Source organism: Pelobates fuscus, chromosome 7 (assembly GCF_036172605.1).
Source record: "Pelobates fuscus isolate aPelFus1 chromosome 7, aPelFus1.pri, whole genome shotgun sequence".
Taxonomy (NCBI): Eukaryota; Metazoa; Chordata; class Amphibia; order Anura; family Pelobatidae; genus Pelobates; species Pelobates fuscus.
In genome coordinates, this window is record NC_086323.1 from 140,414,224 (window position 1) to 140,434,529 (window position 20,306).

General features: G+C 39.4%; 1 protein-coding gene across 1 annotated transcript in view; it reads right to left on the reverse strand.

Moving 5' to 3' along the window:
• The window catches only part of LOC134568263 (sodium- and chloride-dependent creatine transporter 1-like), a 90,555-nt gene extending 81,083 nt beyond the window's left edge, over window positions 1-9,472 (reverse strand). Inside the window, exon 1 of the mRNA XM_063426705.1 lies at window positions 9,084-9,472. Coding sequence (XP_063282775.1) covers window positions 9,084-9,123 — 40 coding nt within the window. The 5' untranslated portion in view covers window positions 9,124-9,472. The remainder of the gene's footprint in view (window positions 1-9,083) is intronic.
• Between the last annotated feature and the right edge of the window lie 10,834 nt (window positions 9,473-20,306).

Below are 20,306 nucleotides of genomic sequence, written 5' to 3' on the forward strand. Positions count from 1 at the left end.
CGATTCAGATAGCAGTCAGGTGTATCTTTTGCAGCTGGAAACTGAACTAACCACATTAGATCTCTCATGCCGATTCTACAGTATGCAAACTGGCCAAAATAAAATGGACTATACAGGAGAGCAATATCTCCGACGGTTAAAGCAGGTATATATGTATCTAACAAAATGGGCAAACACTTAGCAAGAAAGCTGAGGGACTAGTTGGCTATCTCTACTGTGCCCATTATATATTCCAACTCCATATGATCCAAGGTCATAAGATTCTTAACCCAACCTGGATAGCGGATGTGTTTACCTACTTTTATGCTACTTTATATAACTTAAATAAAGAACCATTAGTTGCCCAACCAAGTCCACCTTCTATCTACAATTTCCTAAACAAATTGCACATTCCCTTTCTTACACAAGACAACATGCATACTCTGTCACCGGAGACTTCAACCAAGGTTGTGGAGAAGGTTGTCCAGGGTTTATCCGGACGCAAAAGTCCTGACCCTTATTGGTTTTCGAGAATCTATAGCCAAGCATTTAAGCACCTTCTGCTCCTTTATTATTTAACTGTTTTCTTGCAGAGCATTACCACTTTATCTATAGTCTCTGAAGAATTTTTTTTAAAAACGCCCATATAAATATTTTGGAAAACACCCTAAACAGTTATGTAGACAACTCTTTACCATTCATGAGAGGATGGATATTTGGGAATCCTGTGTATGACAAAGGGGCACTCGTATCCCAGTCCTTTTCTTTCTTTGCTCAGCATGGCCTCCTCCAATGAGTAGTTATGGAGGTCTTCCAGATTGCCCCATGATACATAGAGTATTTATATAAAAACCCTCCATTTCAAAGGCCTCTGGGGCCTTCAAATTGTTTTTTTCCTTCTAGGACAAGGTTTCTGTGAGTTATCCGGCCCTCTGTTTGATAGACAGTGCTACCGTGGGCATTCTGCACTACCTTCCTCTACAGACATGGAATGACAAGGGGCTTAGTACTTTGGTGAGCTCAGATCACAGGGGAAGTTACTTCCTTTCCCTGAGATTTGTACCAAAAGTAATTTGTTCCACAAACAATTTTGTAAATATTTGCAAATCCAGAAATCTGGGCACTGCCTTGGCTAAGAAGGGAATCTCAATTTGCTACCATACCTTTTTAACCTTAAAATGCTTGCTCTTATAAAGCAAGATGAGCTGATGACCTACAAAAGGAGATAATTGGGAAGGAGCAGGGGTCCTCTATGGTTTAACGCAGTGTACCTCCCACCTTAAATTAATGCATTATATTGTGATGAGGTGGAATTGCCCCTCCTTATTGATCCCACAGGAGAATATTTCCCAATTAGCATTTAAGCTGTCTGGCTCTCTTCTTCAACCAAATCTGTGCATGGATATTTACCATTCCTCTTTCCTGAAACCAGTAAAATGTATTTCGCGTCATTTGTTATTGCAGCAACTAAAAAAAACACCTCAAAAAACATCCAAGCGTGGTACTTTGGCACTACACCGCTGCTTCCTCTCTATCACAATCATTTTACAAATTAAAGGAACACTATAGGGTAAGGAACACAAACCTATATGTCTAACCCTATAGTGTTAAAACCACCATCTACCCCCCCCCCATTCCCTTCTTGCCTCCCTAAATGTAGTCAAATCTTACTTGTATTCAAGTCTGCAGCTGCTGCCTCTGCCCATGTTTGCCTCTGACCTGCCTGTGCCTGCTGACATCATCAGAAGTGGTGGTCTGAGCCAATCACAATGCTTTCCCATAGGATTGGCTGATACTGTCTAGGAGGCGGATCAAGGGCAGAGCCAGTACAAGTAAAACACAGCCCTGGCCAATCAGCATCTCCTCATAGAGATTAATTAAATCAATGCATCTCTATGACGAAAGTTCAGTGTCTGCATGCAGAGAGTGTAAATATTGAATGTCAGCACTACCCCAGAAAGTACCTCTAGCAGCCATCTGAGGAGTGGCCAGTGGAGTTATCAATAGGCTGTAATGTAAACACTGCATTTTCTCTGAAAAGACAGTGTTTACAGCAAAAAGCCTGAAGGTAATGATTCTACTCACCAGAACAAATTCAATAAGCTGTAGTTGTTCTGGTGACTATAGTGTCCCTTTAAGTACTCATATAGTGTGAGAGCAAATGTCTCACAGAAGAAACAACATGGAACATACTTTCCACAAAATGTGGTTTCTTTGGGAAAACCTTTCAAATGCCACCAATTGAGATATATGACTTGTCCTAAATGGCCCCAACTCTCAACATCCGGCAGTTCTGTGTGCACCTTTCTAACGTTTTGTTTGCACATTAATCTTATATGAAAACTATGCAGCCATCTAAGCTTTAATTCAATACCTAACCAGGGAAAAGAGACTATGTAAATACAACTGCCTATGATTATTGTTCTACCACACAGTATTTTGGCTTCTTTGATACTGAGATAAAGACATTCTATTGCTTCTTTCCAGAAACTATGGGTAAATTGCAAAACTTGGATCTCCAGGCATGAACATTTTTAAGGAAAATCAATATGGAAGCATGGGGAACACAAGTAGTAGGAAGTTGGAACCCTATATTGTTCGGAGTAAGTTAGATATAACTAAACTATTTTAGCATTGAATATATTGCAATAGCAACACAACAAACGACTTTACTAAACAAGTCCCAAGCAGATTAGGGAAGTTTCTGTCCTTTGGGATCTTACAGATCTCTAAAGACGGTTCTGCAAGTTGCAAATATAAATAACATTAAAGCATTCCCCATTTCAGTTTTGCTATATGTTTCCATAGGAAGGAAAAACAATATGAGAACGTGATCCACTGCGAATTGACTGGATGTTTTTCTTGGTGGGATTTCACAACGATCCAAATGATGGGCCATAATTAGATTTACAAATTAGAGATAAGGGAAGCAAACTATGATAAATAATGAGAAAATATTTGGAGAGGGACTTAGGGATTCACAGTATTCCATCCATGGCATATTGAATGAGAAACAATAAAATGGAATGAGTATATCAAAATAGAACTGATTGACAAAGTTAGTACTGCAGAACATTTACTGCAACATTTTAATTCCTCTCAGGTTTCTTGTGCATGATTCATCTTACCATCAAGACATGCAAGCACAGCAGTCATCAAACGTCAAAGTTGACAGGCATAAGCAATGTGCTCGGCACCCTATCAATCTCATCATTCCCATGTATGGCCTAATGCAAGTATGTGAGTATCTGCTTCCCAAATGCTTTGACTGACTGAAGCCCATTTTATACCAGTTTATATTCAATGTCAGTGTTATTCACTGAAGTTTAAATTGTCAAGAATTCAGAGTAAGTCAAAGTAATTGTAGGCTAAACTACTGAACTGGAAACAGTGATTTGAAGTATATTTCCAAATTGGCTATTTGGACTAAAACTTTAAATTCACTTTGAATACCCTGTTAATTCCAAATATATTGGACTTTAGTGCTTAACCCCACGTGGTCCATTCCAGACATATGCATCTCTCTAAAACTCAGAATCTGGGACAATTCAGAATGTGAATTTTGCACAAAGATGGTTAAAGGTCGCTGGTCTGGCTAGGGCTGCTCAGATGTTGGTGGATTACAATTCCCATAATTCTCTGCAAGCCACAGGTCTGTTCTAGCAACATTTGCGGGAGGTATGCAATACCCCTAATGCAGTGTTTCCCAACCCAGTCCTCAAGGCACACCTACCAGTCCAGGATTTAAGGATTACCCAGTTTTGTCTAAGGTGTTTTTACTTTTTTTTGTAAAAACACCTTAGACAAAACTGGGTAATCCTTAAATCCTGGACTGGTAGGTGTGCCTTGAGGACTGGGTTGGGAAACACTGCCCTAATGTAAGACTTAAGCAGTGGTAATGCTTTGCTTTGCAAAATAAAAGCTGATAGATTATGTATGTCACCCTAGATTTGCATGCCGCATGGGTTAATGCTTTGAAATATGAAAGCCTCATGATACAAAGCAATGTGACTTTACATAGTCTTTCTACAAATGATCCCGATCGGAAGCTGGAAGATGGGAGACAACCATGGTTGCCTTAAATGCAAAAACCTCTTCCTGCCTTGATAATGTATTCTAAGGCTGTGTTGGAATCAAGCTTCTGACATCACAATGCAGAGCACTGACTCATCCCATAGGGCCCTAAATGACTGTGTTCAGCCCACAGACACCTACACACATCAGTGGGAGGATGTGCATCAGAGCACTGCAGTGGTAACAGCATAGTGTCAGAAGTAAGATTTATGAAGGGCATTATTCATATGCTTTTATCACTATCTGTCCTTCCCAAGAGCCAAGTTTGAATATTATCACAAAAAGGCAGCTGCGTGGGTTTGTACTCACCTAGGGGTTTATTCAATGAAAAATTTGTTTTCTCTGCAGTTAATGAAAAAAAATTGTCTTCCGAATTACAGATTTTTTTTACCCTCCCAACTTGGCTAATTTGGCCTACACTGTGGTTGCCAGCTTACCCCAGTTTATTGTTTTTGGAAGTAAACCTCTGCATGAAGGGAGGTTTCAAGGATGACATCATCAGGCATTTTCATTTAAAAGCAAACCAAGGTCAATCAACAAGGTCATTAAGACCCTGTGCATTCTAGAGCAGAAGTGTGGAAATGGAAGCGATAGGATCAATTAATACTTCAGTACTCTGGTCGTGTCTTGCAGAGAGTACATTGATGTTGCCAAGTACTTACTGAGTCAATGACACTTTAACACAACAATCAATCTAATTGCAGAAGTATTCAGTACATTACGTGAGCACCTGCCAACTAAGGATGTTTTTGAGATCCATTTCCATTTGTAGAGACAGCAGTTTTAGCAAAAAAAAAATATATATATCAGAAGCCTGCTGAAATTTAACATTTATTTATATCATATGCCTAAAAATAATATTAAGTCAGAAACAGTCTCGTGGAAATATAGATAATGTTTTTATATATGCATATGTTGGCTGACCACACAGATCTTTTAAATGGCAGGTTAGCATGATCTGCAATGCAAGGCAAGAAATCCTTTTACTAGAAAATTATTTTGAGAAAATCACAGCAAATTTTGTTCAGCTGTGATAAACTATTTGGCACATGGATTCTAGCACACAAACAGCTTTTTCACTAGAGTAAGAATTTTCAGGAATTCAAACTAAATTTCCAATTTAAAGGGATAACCCACTGCCCAAGTACAAAAGCAATGAAAACTACAGTTTAGTACGTATGTCTCCAATGAAAACATGTATGCATTTAATTATGCACTTTTCCACTGGAAGTATATATAAAACCAGCCTACAAAAGCTGCAGTTCTCTTGTCTGCAGCCTCTGTAAGCCCTGCCCTTCTAACCCCTGCCCAGACATTCTGTGACTGTCCAATCACAGACTTCCCAAATGCAACTCAATGAGAAGTCTTTGCAAGGCAGGGGCCAGAGAGCCAGAAGCAGGAATTTCTGTTTGCTCTACTGAGCTAATCCCTGCAGTGCTGAGAGCATCAGCTGACCACTCTGGAGTGTTCCTTTAACAATGCATAATATTGTTGAATATCATTCAGCTGACCTTGATGTTCAGCAGTAGTAACAGGATTTATCACACCGTGTCAGTTCCTCCTGCTGTTATCCATATTGATAATAAATAAATTGTCCGTGTTGTAATTTGTTTCATGACATTAACTCAAACACGAACCTTACTGCAACCTTGAATATGTCACTTCAAGCTCTCTGGCATTGGTAGTTGAGGCAGGGAGGTGCCACCCTGTGGCTCCAGGTTACAAGTCAAACCATTAAAAAAAAATGGTTCGACTTTATACAATTGGGGGGCACCCAGCACTCCTGGCACTTTAACCACGCTGTCATGGTTATGGTGCTTATAGTGTGTCTTTAACAACTTACTTTAAAAATGTTGGATTACTTCCCACCACACACAAACACTTTAGCTCATATTATTTTTTTTTGTTGCCTGTCAACTCACCACAAGGTACTGTTTATTGGCTTTGATTCAGGTTGTTATCACTAAGAAGACAATTTACAGAATGTCCTCAGCTTTGCCTCTACAAGGAGTTGTTTATATACCATTACGGGATTATATTATACCCTGGGGATGATAAACACCATAGTAGTCGGTTACTGGTAATAAACTAATTGTATATAAATCACACTGGGTAGGAGACCTACAACAGTGTCAGGAAAAAAGTATTTTGAAGCTTGCTGCGCAGCTAATAGAGTCATCACTGAACCAAAACTCACATAATCCTAAGTAAGACTAAAGGATAGCCAGCTCATTATTGAGAATCATAGAAGGGAAGTTATTTATCAAGATCTACAGAGCTACCTGGTCCACAACTGTTCTCTAACACAGTGACCTTTCCTTAGTCTTCTGTCTTGAGTCAGAAGAAGTCCAAGTCTGAACACTATTACCATAAACTCAAAGAATCCTTGCAGTGTTAAGATTTCACTTTTGGTAAAAGATTCATTGTAGTTTTCACCACTCTGGTCTTCAAAGTGTTAAAGCTATCTGCATTGTTTTGCAGGCAATAAGAGGTCCATGCAGTGCCAAGAAAGAATCATGCACTTTGGTATCCACAATGGCACCTCCTGTGTGCTGTGTTATGCGCACAGTACAATGCAGACACAAACACACACATGCGGGTTGTGAAAACAATGACATACTTTGTTGATGTTTATAGCATTGGTCTATAGCCCTTTCACCTTAGTGGGAGCCTGTATCACCCCAGTAGATTAGCACTAGAACAACACAATGAATGATGTGATGTTGATACTCAAAATAATGTTGTCCCATTGTGTTTTTAGGGAGTTGTAAGAAAGGACACTGCTCGTATGTGTAACTCAGTGATCTATCATCTAAATTGAGTGTATTGTCATCCGTAACAGATGAAACCTCGTAATTGTGTTTCACTGTAGTGGAAAGTTAATCTGAGATCATATTACATTTGTTTAATGACCTTGTGGAAGTCATTTTTTGGCCATGATAAGGAGGGCTGGATTGCATTGTTATATTTTAGATGATACAATCAGCACTGGTCGACAGTTTAGTAAGAACATACTTGGTTTTTTTTTCTGAAATTAACAGTAATGTTAACATCTACTGTAAATCCTAACCAGACCAATTGAGTAAATGCTTATTGTGTATGTTCCAATGACACGTCGTCATTTAAAAGGATACTACAGGCAACCAGACCACTTTATCTCACTGAAGTGGTCTGGGTGTCATGTCCCCCTGTTTTAAGTTCTGCAGAAATGGCAATATTTACATTGTAGGGTTTAAATGGTGGTAGTCATCAGACAGCCATTATAGGCACCTCTGTAAAAATAGCAAAGTAAACCTCTGCTTTTTCAATCAGATAGGCTCATAAAGACCATCTGATTGGCACAGCATGGTGTTTTGCTGTGCATGTGCACTGGCTTCCTATAGGAAAGCATGAGATTGGCAGAGATGATCGTTCATGGTGATGTCAGCCAAGGAGGCGGAGCTTCCCTGGGGAGACCAGTGCACTGAAGGAAAAAAGGTAAGTAAAATATATTTTTTTTACTCCCTACAGTTGGGAGCCAGAGACCGAAACAGTCAAACAGGGCACTATAGCATTAGAAATACACATTTGTATTCCTAATGCTATAGTGCTCCTCTAAATGCTCCTATTATTCATAGACCTGCCTTTATAGCAAAGCAATAATAAACATTCAGATATGCTTGCAGAAAATATATTCTTTCCAGCAATAAGAACGTACTATAAATAAATCACTCCAGTAGCATCAACCTGCTTTAGAAGGTTTAGCCTCTAAAAACAACCAGTAGAATGGCTTGAATGAAATATAGTATAGCATGCATCAGCCATCGTTTACTCTAAAACCTTACAGTATCAAACATACTATGCCTGTGTTCGTCTATGCACAGCACAATGACAAATAGCTTGGCACTCACTGGGTGAAAATGCCAGGCTGATGATTGGCGCTCTGGTATTTTCTGGTTAATTTGTAACGCACGTGTGGCTTATAAACAGGGATATGCAGTGACACACAAGGCATTCTTTAATAGACAGATAAACAGATCTAAACGGACCATCTAAAAAAAACTACAGCATCTGAACAAAGTCATTCGGAACATCCCCCACTTAAATTCAAGTCAGAAATTTTTTCTTTAATATAACATTCTACACTGATGCGTACGTGTCTGTCTATAAGGTTTATGTATCCTAGAATCAATAGCGACAGTTTAGGGTTTTTTTCTTACATCGGGGGAGGGGTAGAACTGTCACTGTGCAACAATCACATCCTCTGTTGACAAGACACGCACATATTATATCTATCTATTTCATTTATTTATTTGATATGGACCACATTTCTCTCTTAGAACTGGGCATGTTCTTCATAAAAAATTGAAGAAAAAAAATTCAGCAGTGAAGCAGTAAATGTGATACAATCTTGCAGTATAGATTTTCCATAAGCATCCCAGATTAAAGGAGACATCTGGACACCCTAATAAACACTTCTTTATCCTGTCCTTTAACGTCAAGATGTCTACGACCATATGGGAGACTAAATATGCGTGAGCCGGCATCCCCACCATGAGCAGTCTCTTGAATGGAGTTTCAATGCGTGCGGACGTGCCTATTCAGACGTAAGCACCTCACCCACACATCTGCAGAGCTTACACAGAGCAGCACCAGTCCGTGCAGATTGCATGCGTGGTGTATATGCGGAAATGGGCACAGACACGGAGGCGTTGGGCACACGCTGCTTCGCCAAATAACCACTTTCAAATACAGCCTTGCATTTGCTACATACATTAGTGGACTTACAAACAACTTTACAAATTAGATACTGTACGATGTTCTGCTGAATTAACATATGACTTCAATGTATTATAGTAATACAATGACGATGCTCTGTGTGCATGTTAAAATTCAGTAGGTGCCAGGAGAGATAAAGAGCCCTTTATTATTTTATGAATCGAGAATTAATGAATGAAGCGTTTATCCTCAGACTTGTTTCAATGCTATCTTTCTATTTTCTCTCTTCTTTATTTTTTTTACTACACATATATAAACGTACGGTCACATACCTGCGTTCTTTTCTTTCGGAGTCGATGGTATACTTCTCATTTTTGAGGTTTAGATATTTTTTTTTCTTTATTTTCACAGCAAATAAAAAATATTTACTCTTTTTTTAAAATTTATTCAGTCTTAAAAAAAAAAAAAAAAAAAAAGACAAAAAAATAAATAAAATATTGTGAGAGAACCACGGGAAGCCGGGGAGGGGGTTCAGAAGCAATCCACAAAACACTTAAAGGTAAGTCTGAAGAACCGCATTGATGAGGTTTCAAAACGAGGGAATGAAGTGTCAGCTAACGGGCAGATGCAGGAAAGAGCCTGTTCAGAAATGGAAAAGGATGCTTTGTGTGCGAACGTCCTCCATCACACACAGAGTCTCACAAGCACTGAATCCTCCTTGCCAAATAAAGAATGGAAATAAGTGGAAAAAAAATCCCAGCTCCCTCTCTCTTTCTCCCTCTCCCTCCCAGCGTCTCCTGATTGGTTCAAGTCTAGTGCTGGCATAACAGCATCAGCTACATGCACCTGCCCAGTGCTCTCTGCTGCAAGCTGCATTAAGCATCCAGTTACTATTTTGTGTCTAGCTCTAGGTTTTAAGCAGCCGGCAGCGATAAATATATTTAGAGGAGGGGAAGGCTTGTTGCCAAAGGATTCATTTTTTTGGAGAAAAACACTAAAGGAAAGTGATATCTCCTTTAATTTTTATTTATTAATATTTGAATTATGCATGTGTAACAATCTGAAAGATCTGTTACATTTTGATAGATTCAATTAAGTCCTCAAATTAGAATTTTGGGTATGAAGCTACGACATATTCCACGGTGACGAGGGGGGGAGGGCTTGAGCATCCGTTGAAGGTGTTTTATAGTACAACCATCTGTGTTCAGAAAGCAGAGTCGTCCGATGTATATTAATGCCCCAGGCTCTCGTTTGTCCTAGTTCTGTTTCTTCCATCTTTACCTATTGCCTATTCCGAGTTTACTGAGGAACTAGCTCTCTGGAGGGTAATGAAATGTGTTACCCTTTCTATGGTAATTAAGTTGATTTTTTTGGAGTGGTTATTGTGCACAAGAAGACACCGAGAAGAGGTATTAAAATAAGAGCATTGTTCAATTTGTTCAATTGTGAAGTTTTGTTTTGTAGATGTACCGGACTACTGCATTGATTAGATGTGGAACAAGGCACCTAGGATTGCTAAAAATGTTCTATGATCCAGGAGGAACAACCTTGAACTCTCTGTTCTTCTTCTATTTTCCATGATTGATGGGGGAATCTGACAATTCCGGGACTGAAGATATCACAGCTGACAAATTAACTATAAAATGTGTCAACCTCCAGAGTGAGGAGGAGATTCAGAAGTGCATGCATTGTTCATTTGGAGCAAGGATGACCACAAATCACATATAAACAGGCTGTGGTACCACTAATGCAAGTATTGGTAATACATAAATAAAAATTAAAGTGAAGAATTAATCCAACTGATACAACATGACAAGTCATCTTTCATTTTTTTTTTTTTTTTTTTTTTACAAGGCCCCCGGGAAAGACAGTTTTACGCCCTCGCAGCCCTCCCTACTTGAGCTCACAGCTTAGTGATGAATTGACAACAACCACAACCAATTTTACACTTCCCTGTTTCTCGGCAAAGACTTGCGCACACACACTACTGCTCATACTGACACATTTGCATAAATAAACACTACCACACAAACACACACCATATCAGACAGACATATTGTCCATGCAATAAGGGTGCTTGTTAAAGGGATACTTACAGCCAGGGGAGGTGTGGCTAGAACTGCATAAACAAAGTGATTTAACTCCTAAATGGCAGAGAATTGAGCAGTGAAACTGCAGGGGCATGTTCTATACACCAAAACTGCTTCATTAAGCTATAGTTGTTTTGTTGGTTAGACTATCCCTTTAATGATCTGCCCGGCACCCTACATGTCAATGTGAGAGCAGATTTCCCTGAAACAACAGCAATGTGCTAAAACATGGCTTTGAAGTCCCTTGGAGTGAAGGTCCTATTTTTATTTTTATTTTCAATCCTAGTGTTTGTATTGGGGCTGTGGTTACTTTGAAGGGCGCGACTTTGTGTATGTGGGTGAGCAGTATGTGGTATTCAATTTGTGGGTGGTGTATGTGGTATTGTGTGTATTTTGTATATGTATGTAAACCAATAACCCTCCTTTATGCTTACTTTACCTTTTAGCAGCAAGAGCAGTGGCTAGTCTGACGTGCAGTGTCCAGTTTACTCCATGTCACCCCTTTCTATTATATTGGAGATACCTGCCACAAGAATTATGGTAGTATACGTATAGTATAAGTGTATTTGCAACCCAGAAATCAAGTATGAGTGTGGTCTGGGGCAGAAGCATAACTAGAAACCACTGGGCCCCGATGCAAAAATTGTCTCATTCCTCCCTCTAGACACCATCCATGTGTGTCGTGCCTCCCCCACAGCCCATCCATGTGTCTCATTCTCTCCCACCCACAGCTCATACATGTGTCATATTCCCCTTACAGTCCCTCCGTGTGTCTCATCTCCCCCACAGCCCCTCCATGTGAATCGTCCCCATCACATCATCTCCATGTGTCTCATTCCCTCCTAGCCCCTCCAAGTATCCCATTATTCCCTCCCCTCCAAGTATCTCATTCTCCCCAGCCCCTGCATGCAGGGTCGCCATCAGGGCATGACAACCATAATGGTTGTCATGGGCCCGGACTGCTCAGGGAGTCCCGGGCCCCACATTCCATTTGTGCACATATAGATAGCGATTATTGCTATCTATATGTTCACCTCGGGCCCCGGCTACCTGTAGAATGCAGACGGGGACCAGCCAGCACCATCTTAACTCTCCAGCTGCTCCTGCCCGTAACTCTCGCGAGCTCCGCGGCCGGCAGAACGTTGTCACGGCAACAATCCGCACGGCAAACAGCACAGCTCGCAGACTACCAGACCACCAGGGATGCGATCTCCCCCCTCCCTGGCCAGGTAAGAAGTAAGGAGGGGGGAATAAAATGTAAATGCAACCAAAAAGGCTCCCGTCCCACCCCCCACCCCCCTATGCAGCCCACTATTTTACATACAGCCCCCACATTTACACACACTGCATACACACCCTAAAACCACAACACAACACACACACACACTGCATACACACACTAAAACCACAACACACACACACACTGCATACACACACTAAAACCACAACACACACACACACTGCATACAGACACTAAAACCACAACACACACACACTGCATATACACACTAAAACCACAACACACACACACTGCATATACACACTAAAACCGCAACACACACACACTAAAACCACAACACACACACTGCATACACACACTAAAACCACAACACAAACACGCACTGCATTCACCATACACACACTAAAACCACAACACAAACACGCACTGCATTCACCATAAACACACTAAAACCACAACACAAACACACACTGCTTTCACCATACACACACTAAAACCACAACACAAACACACACTGCATTCACCATACACACACTAAAACCACAACACAAACACGCACTGCATTCACCATACACACACTAAAACCACAACACAAACACTGCATTCACCATACACACACTAAAACCACAACACAAACACACACTGCATTCACCATACACACACTTAAACCACAACACAAACACACACAGCATTCACCATACACACACTAAAACCACAACATAAACACACACTTTATCTAAAACACACAAAACTACATTCATTATACAAATGTGCAATCTGTATCCATTTTACACACCACACAAGCCATCCTTTGTGGGTTGACTCAGAATGGGCCCTCGGGGCCTGTGTCAGGGGCCCCGAAATTTCTGATGGCAGTCCTGCCTGCGTTTCATTCCCCCACCAACCTCTCTATGTGTCCCTCCACCAAGCCCCTCTAGGTGCCTCATTCCCTCCCCTTCAGCCCCTCCAAGTATCTCATTCCCCCACCAACCTCTCCATGTGCCTCTCCCACCTCCCCCATGTGTCTCTCCAATCCCCCCCCCCCCAGATATCTTATTCTGCCCCTCTTTCCCTACATGTGTCTCTCCTCCCTCAGTCCCTCCATCTGTCTCATACCCTTTCCTCCTGTACCTTGGCAGCAAGTGAAATATAAAAAGCATTTCCCAATCCCATTGACAGTTACCCATCTCAATGACTCAGATTCCAATATCCTACATGCATTGCCACCATAATAGTACGCAAACAATAGTGAAATCGATGTAGTGTTAATAAGTCTACATTTATATAAATGCTGGGATATGAGTAGGGCAGGACAAGGTGAAATCCAATTTGCATTATAAGTAGTAGTCCTCTGTACATAAACTCCCTATAGGTTTCATATCAGGTTTCCACTTCAATATACGGCCTGCAAGTTCTCAATTTATGTATTCAATAAATGTGCATCTGTGAGATTAGTGCCCTTGACTGCTGCATTAAACATCAATGTATATGGACGCATGTTTCTTTCATTTGCAAGGACACAATCAGGAGGATTTTGGAGGTTGCTTATATCTGGAATGTATAAAAGTGGACTATACGTTTGTTTGGGGAAATAATTGTATTTAAGAGTTAGTCAGTTTTCTGTAACTCGGAATATCCTTCAAAAGTGCAACTGTCCCCCTGTCTATACTATCTTAATACTTTGACATTTAAGTTATCCTTGAGGGTATCAGCTCAGTTCATTATATTGTTTATTTTATTGCTCATGTATAAAAATTCCTCACTTTTTTCCTACTTGAATCACGGGATTAGTTTATGCCTGCTTTTGGTACTGTATTTATTATATATCATATCTGTTGTTGCGAATAAATATTGAAAAATAAATACTTTTTTTTTTTTTTTTTTTTTTTTAAAGTGCAAGTGATTTCTTCTGCAAAAATGACAAAGATTTCTGGGAAAAACACTCAAAAGTTTAATAAATCCCAGTCGTAAAATGTGAGGATAGTGTGGCACACTGTCCCACTGATGGATTGGAAATGTTGAGCGGTGTGTGGTTTGTTTAATTTTAGGGGTGTGGCCAAAAGAGGAGCTGTTTAGATGACTTACTAATAATTTATATACGTCTGTTTATGTGTCCTTATGAGTGTGTGCGCATAGGAATTTGTTAACATTTTTTATAGTCCAGCCCCCAACAATGTCTGAGGGACCGTGAACTGGCCCTATGTTTAAAAAGTTTGAGGACCCCTGTCTTAAGCAATTGTGCCCAGAGAGTGCAAAATGGCTTACAGATTGCCGCATACAGTTAATTCCCACTGCCCTGTCTTGCTTTTGACTGCTTTGTTTGCCAAGATAACCCACTGTGTCTGTCTAGCAACGGTGGCATGGCATGGCATAAAATGCAAAGTCTCATGTTCATTCTCATCTCCCATCGCTATGCTTCATTTGCCAAAGAATACATGGAGCATGAGAATCCATTGGACAATATAAAGAAACAGTGTAACATTGTCGCAGCAAGCAAAAGAAGAAAAAAAAAAGACAAAAATAAAAACACTTCAATGGATTTTGCTTAGAAAATGCAGAGCTTGAGCACGAGCTGAAATGTGATGTTAAAGCAGTAGACTCTACTACAAACAGCGTGTCGTGTAAAGACGGAGTCACATTGCTGCGTACTTGGAAGATGTAAATTATGAGTTTTTTATTACTAAATTAAGTTGAGCTGACAGCGTGTGTTCGAAACAAAGAAATTGTAAAACTGGATCAGTTGTCATGAAAATTTGTGTGATGTTCATGTGGATTGTTCCACTTTCAGTACTTTGTTATTCATTATTTATTGTAAATAATGACCAAAAAGGGTTTAAGAATTTTGAATATTTAAAAAGCGATCAATTTCTTTTCTTGTGAATTTATCATTTGTCTTTAAACAAAATTATATATTAAAAAAAAAAAAAATATGAATGTAAGGGAATTTCACTACATATTTCTCATGACAGTTGGCCTGTATTATAATCTACTGTTATTGATAGTATTATACAGAAAGGAAATGAACACTATCAAACCAGAGATTAAGAGCACTATACGCAACTGTCTGACATTTTCCCTTTATTGATATCATAGTATGTTAGATAATATTTAACAGTTAGCATACTAACCGTTTAGGTCACAGAACTCCCATCAAAATTAGGCAAAATGTGAACTCTACATGCTAGAAAAGTTAAATCTCAAGATATTGTGTACTTTATACCACAATCCTAAAGATGTGAAGAATTTAGCATTTTCTCACATTTATTTTAAAAAAAATGTTTTATGTATTATCTCTATATTGCAAACAAAACCAGGTGGTATAAGCTCCCTCCCTCATGCCCACCACACGTGTCCCTTTATCTCATGTGCTGCACGTGTATTGGCCGACAGATATCTCGCAAGCATTGCAGTTTTACATCTGCTTCTGTCAGGATGGACCATTACTTCTCAAACTTTTTGTGGGTAGCAAAACCAAAGCGGTTTACTGAAGCCTAGAAAAATAAAAGCTGCTAATTGTTGAAAGACCAAGTAATTTAGTAAATGTTTAAATAGCCTTGTGCCATGCAGGTGGACACCATGGAGTGGTGGGGATGGTTTGATTCACTCTCTGCCACTTTGATCGCCAATGACTTGTCCAGATGCTGTACCACTACAGATCCATGTTGGATCCAAGGTGGAAAGCTGGAATTAAGACATAAAAGGAAAAAAAAAAAAACCGCCCAATTTTACATGGCAACATCATTTAACCTAAAACAGAAGTATGAAAGGGCACAGTAGGCACCACAACCACTTGAGTAGCTCAGGAGGTTAAAATGTGTGAAGTATAACCACAACCACTTGAGGTTATTGTTGGCTTTATGGTGCAAGAGTCTCACTGTAGAGACTTCAAACGCCAATTAAGTTCTGGAACAGGGTGCTCAATGTCCTGTCACAGCCACAATCCCAGCAGTTATAGGTCAAAGAAAGAAGTAGAAAGGTTGAGAAAGGCTCCGGTTTCAACATAAAGATTGCATTTGTATTCCTCAAGAAATTGCCAATATATGAAACTTGGTGCTTTGGTCTTTCCTTTCATGGGTCTTCCTAGTTTGAGGCAGTAGCCTAGCCCCTCCGTTGATGCTTAGCAAATATAAAAGAAATCCTGCAACGGCCTTTCCATCTTTAGGTGGTAATAAGTATGCTTACCCTTTTGCATGGCTTTGCTCTTGATATAAAATCCGACTGCATTTTGGGCCATATACAGTCATTTATGCTAATCTATTTTAACATTTCTCTTCAGTAGGTGAAAAAGGAGTCACATAGCACTCTGATAACCAAATGGTGTTGGAGTACTTCTGGGTAATGTTACCAAAAGTTACATAATCACCTTAATCCATGCAAGTCTAAATTTACCATTACACATGATTTGCGATAATGTTACAAATTCAAAATGAATGTGTGATCACAGGGGGTGAAGGAGGGAAGCATAAAGGCAAAGAGACAACTTGGCAAATGCTTAAATTTTAGCAAATAATGCAAAATTAATCTAAAATGTTTATTTTCACATTTTACCAATTAATGGTGTGCATTGGGGTCCCACGCCAGTTTACTCCTGATTGTCTGAAGGATTTTGCAAATTATATCTTCCCAGGATTTGCGCCTGGCATTTCCCCAGATTCTCATATAAGCTGTATAAATAAACCAAAGCTAAGCTTCTTAAGGAGGATTGGATTTTCAGAGACAACTCCCGTGGTTCCAAATCACTGTATTAGTGAGTTTGACCCCTTACTGCCAAAACAAGTATCAATGTAATGTTACAAGATGGATTTACAGGCCTTTGTTGCCCATACTCAAGTCAGATATGCCACTGAATCAAAGCCCAAGCATACAGGAAAAGCTGACAACACCAACAGAAGACTCCATATTATGGTGCACCTTAAAGGAACACTATAGGGTCAGGAACACAAACCTGTATTACATACCCAATAGTGTTAAAACAACTATCTAGCCCCCCTGGCCGGCCCTTGCCCCCCTAAATATAGCACATTTTTACTCTTATTCCAGTTTGCTGACTGCTCTGCCTCTAATCTGCCTGCTTGGCTGACGTCATCATAAGTGTTCTGAGTCAATTACAACGCTTTCTCATAGGAAAGCAATGGATTGGCTGATATTGTCAATGGGGCAGATCAGGGGAGAGCCAGCACAAGTCAAACACAGTGCAGGCCAATCCGCATCTCCTGATAGAGATGCATTGAATCAATTCAGCTCTATGAAGAAAGTATATTGTCTCCATGCTGCACACTGTTGATTACTCAATGATTACTCACCAGAACAAATACAATAAGATGTAGTTGTTCAACTGACTATAGTGTCCCATTATTATAATTTTAATATTTAAACAATTAAAACCAGTCAGGTCATTCACACCTACCTCCATTCGAGCCAACTCTTGGTGTTGTCTATAAATAAACAACACGTGCGAGGATGAGAAAGAATACACACATATAGATCAAAATTGTAACAATCGTAGGACAAAATGCAAAAATAAGAATCATTTGGAATATTTAATTGGTTTCCATGGTGATTGCACCATCGTTAGAATTTTACCCTACAGTTGCAGTTTATTCATAGGGCCCAGAATTAATAATTATGCTAAAGGGAATACCCAAAAGATGGAGGGATGGTTACTCACTAATATGTAGTACAAACATATATTCAGATTTCATAATCCATAGAACACAAGTTTAACTCTGAATTAAATTATATATATATATATATATATATATATATATATTTACCACCCTTTACCCCCACAATGGTTGTTTTTCTCCTGTCAGATTATAATACTGTTTTGTGCCCAATGAAATGCTTATTATATAGAAGCCCTGTGGTAATATGGAACGTTGGTAGACATCACCACAATTTGCCAATTAAATGCTTCTTACAGACACTTTGAACCATACACGCAGTCCGGCATCAGCAATTTGGACTATTTAAGTTCAAAGCCCCCAATGGGCTGGGCAGGAATTGCAAAATGTAATGTCATTTGTAATGTCAGCGTCAATGCTCCAAAAGCACTTCATTAAATGAAGGGATTTTGCATCTTAAACTGACCCTTTAAAATATGGGGAGGTACAGAACGCCAGAGACACTTTACTTTAGATGGCTAACTTTGGCCTATGTATAGGTTATATATATATATATATATACATATACACACACACATATATATATATATATATATATATATATATATACACAGCCTCTTACCAGCCCCTCTGTGTGTTTCGTTGTCCCTCCCAGCCCCTCTGTGTGGTTCCCCCCAACCCTTGTATGTGTCTCAGTCCCCCATCAGCATCTCCATGTGTCCTATCCCCCCCCCACCCCTTGTACCTCATGTGTAGCGTGTCCAAGCAGGCAGACCTCAGTGGAGGAGCTTCTGTTCCTCTCCCCGGAACCAGTTGTGCGCTCTCTGAGCACTTCCGATCAAAGCAGGTAGTGGAATAGAAGCTCCTCTACTGAGGGTCATGATCTATACACCAAAACTGCTTCACAGTAGTTAAATGCTTTTAGAATGTCCCCTTACGTTTCAGTTTCTGAAATTCCAATGTCAAATACATAGCATGATCGTAAGGAAATGTTTACAATACAGCTAAAAAAAAAAAAAAAAAAAAAAAACGCAAAAGCCCCACTCCCCCCAAAACAATAACTACAAATAAAAAAATAAATAAAATAAAAAACTCAAGTACATTTTTAGTTTCAGAAGAATTTAATTATTTCTTACAGAGGACATACATTATATTTATACAACTGAAATCCAAAGAATGAAAATCTGTGTCAACCTACAGCTTTTTCCTACTACTCCTTTCAGAGCATCCCCACCCATCTTCCATCAGAGAGCCAAAATCTGTTTGGTACTAAAAAAATAAAAGCCACCTTTCCATATTCTAGAGTGCTATGCATATGTAAGCTCACCGAGGAGCATACCCACATATAATAATAATAATTACGGTTTAAATCTTTAAATACATTGAGAGTATAGCAGCAATTGTCTTCAACTGAAACAAATTAAAAGTTTTATGCACGTAGACCTAAAGGCAAGGAAGATGACACAAAAAAAAAAAAAACCCCTTCCTCCCAAGGAAAAAAACCCCAAAACAAAACAAACCACCAACCAAACTTAACAGAACAACCCCACCCCAAAAACAAACGCACGCTCTGGCTTAGCAAAAGCATTTAATTAATAGTGCGTATTATGGATTTTACACTTATTACACAAAACACTTGCTTTACTGGGGTAAGTAGTGATTAGAAATTTCACAATGAATCCCTTCACTGCTGAAGAAATTGTACGTGTCCTGTCGCAGAGGATTAATAACACTTTCTAGTTTTTCAGCCCAGCAGGACTGTCGGGAGTAAAATAAGCAAGGAGGGTAAGCAGATAAAATTGTGATATCACAAAAGTGTAAATATTAAAGTTTAGGCTAAAATAGGCAACTTGTGGGGAAAAAACCCCCATCTCTAAATCACTTAAGTTTTCAGCTTGACTGTTGTGGCTTAAAATGTAATTGACTTCAATTTTCTTCCTAGGAAATGAGAAGCTCTTCCAGCAAGATTGGCCAATCTGTGGCCATATGGCTCCTGCTGAACTACAACGCAAGTGACTCTTTGCCAGGACACTGACCTGTCGAAGACCATGCAAATTGCAGCTGGACTTCTTGTGTGTTGATCGTCACCCAAATTGAAGCCAGACAGACAGCACTTCACCATCCATATTTATTTAACCTGCTAGACAGGGCCACCGAAACCTTATTAATTTTCCAGTGACATTAGGACAATATATGTCCGGACAAACAACAGGAGCTGTAGAAGTTTTGAAACCGCTATACAACGTAAAACCGCTTTTGCATTTTTCAAGCGAAATCCAATATTTAACTGAAAATATGCACTGACCAGGCAAATTTTTTTGTTTTGTTTTTTTAAAATTTTTTTTATTTTTGTGAAAAAGGACCACTTGGGGCACCATAAACAAGAGTTTTTTTTAAATGTAAAAATAGTATATACACAAAACTAAGTTACAGATTTTTAAATGAACACTCCAAACACCACAATCACAACAGCATGCTCTAGCGCAGTGGTTCCCAACCCAGTCCTCAAGTATCCCCTACTAGTCCAGGATTTAGGAATTACCCTATTGTGTCTAAGGTGTTTTTGGAAAATAAATAAAACCAATAAAAATCAATAGGCTT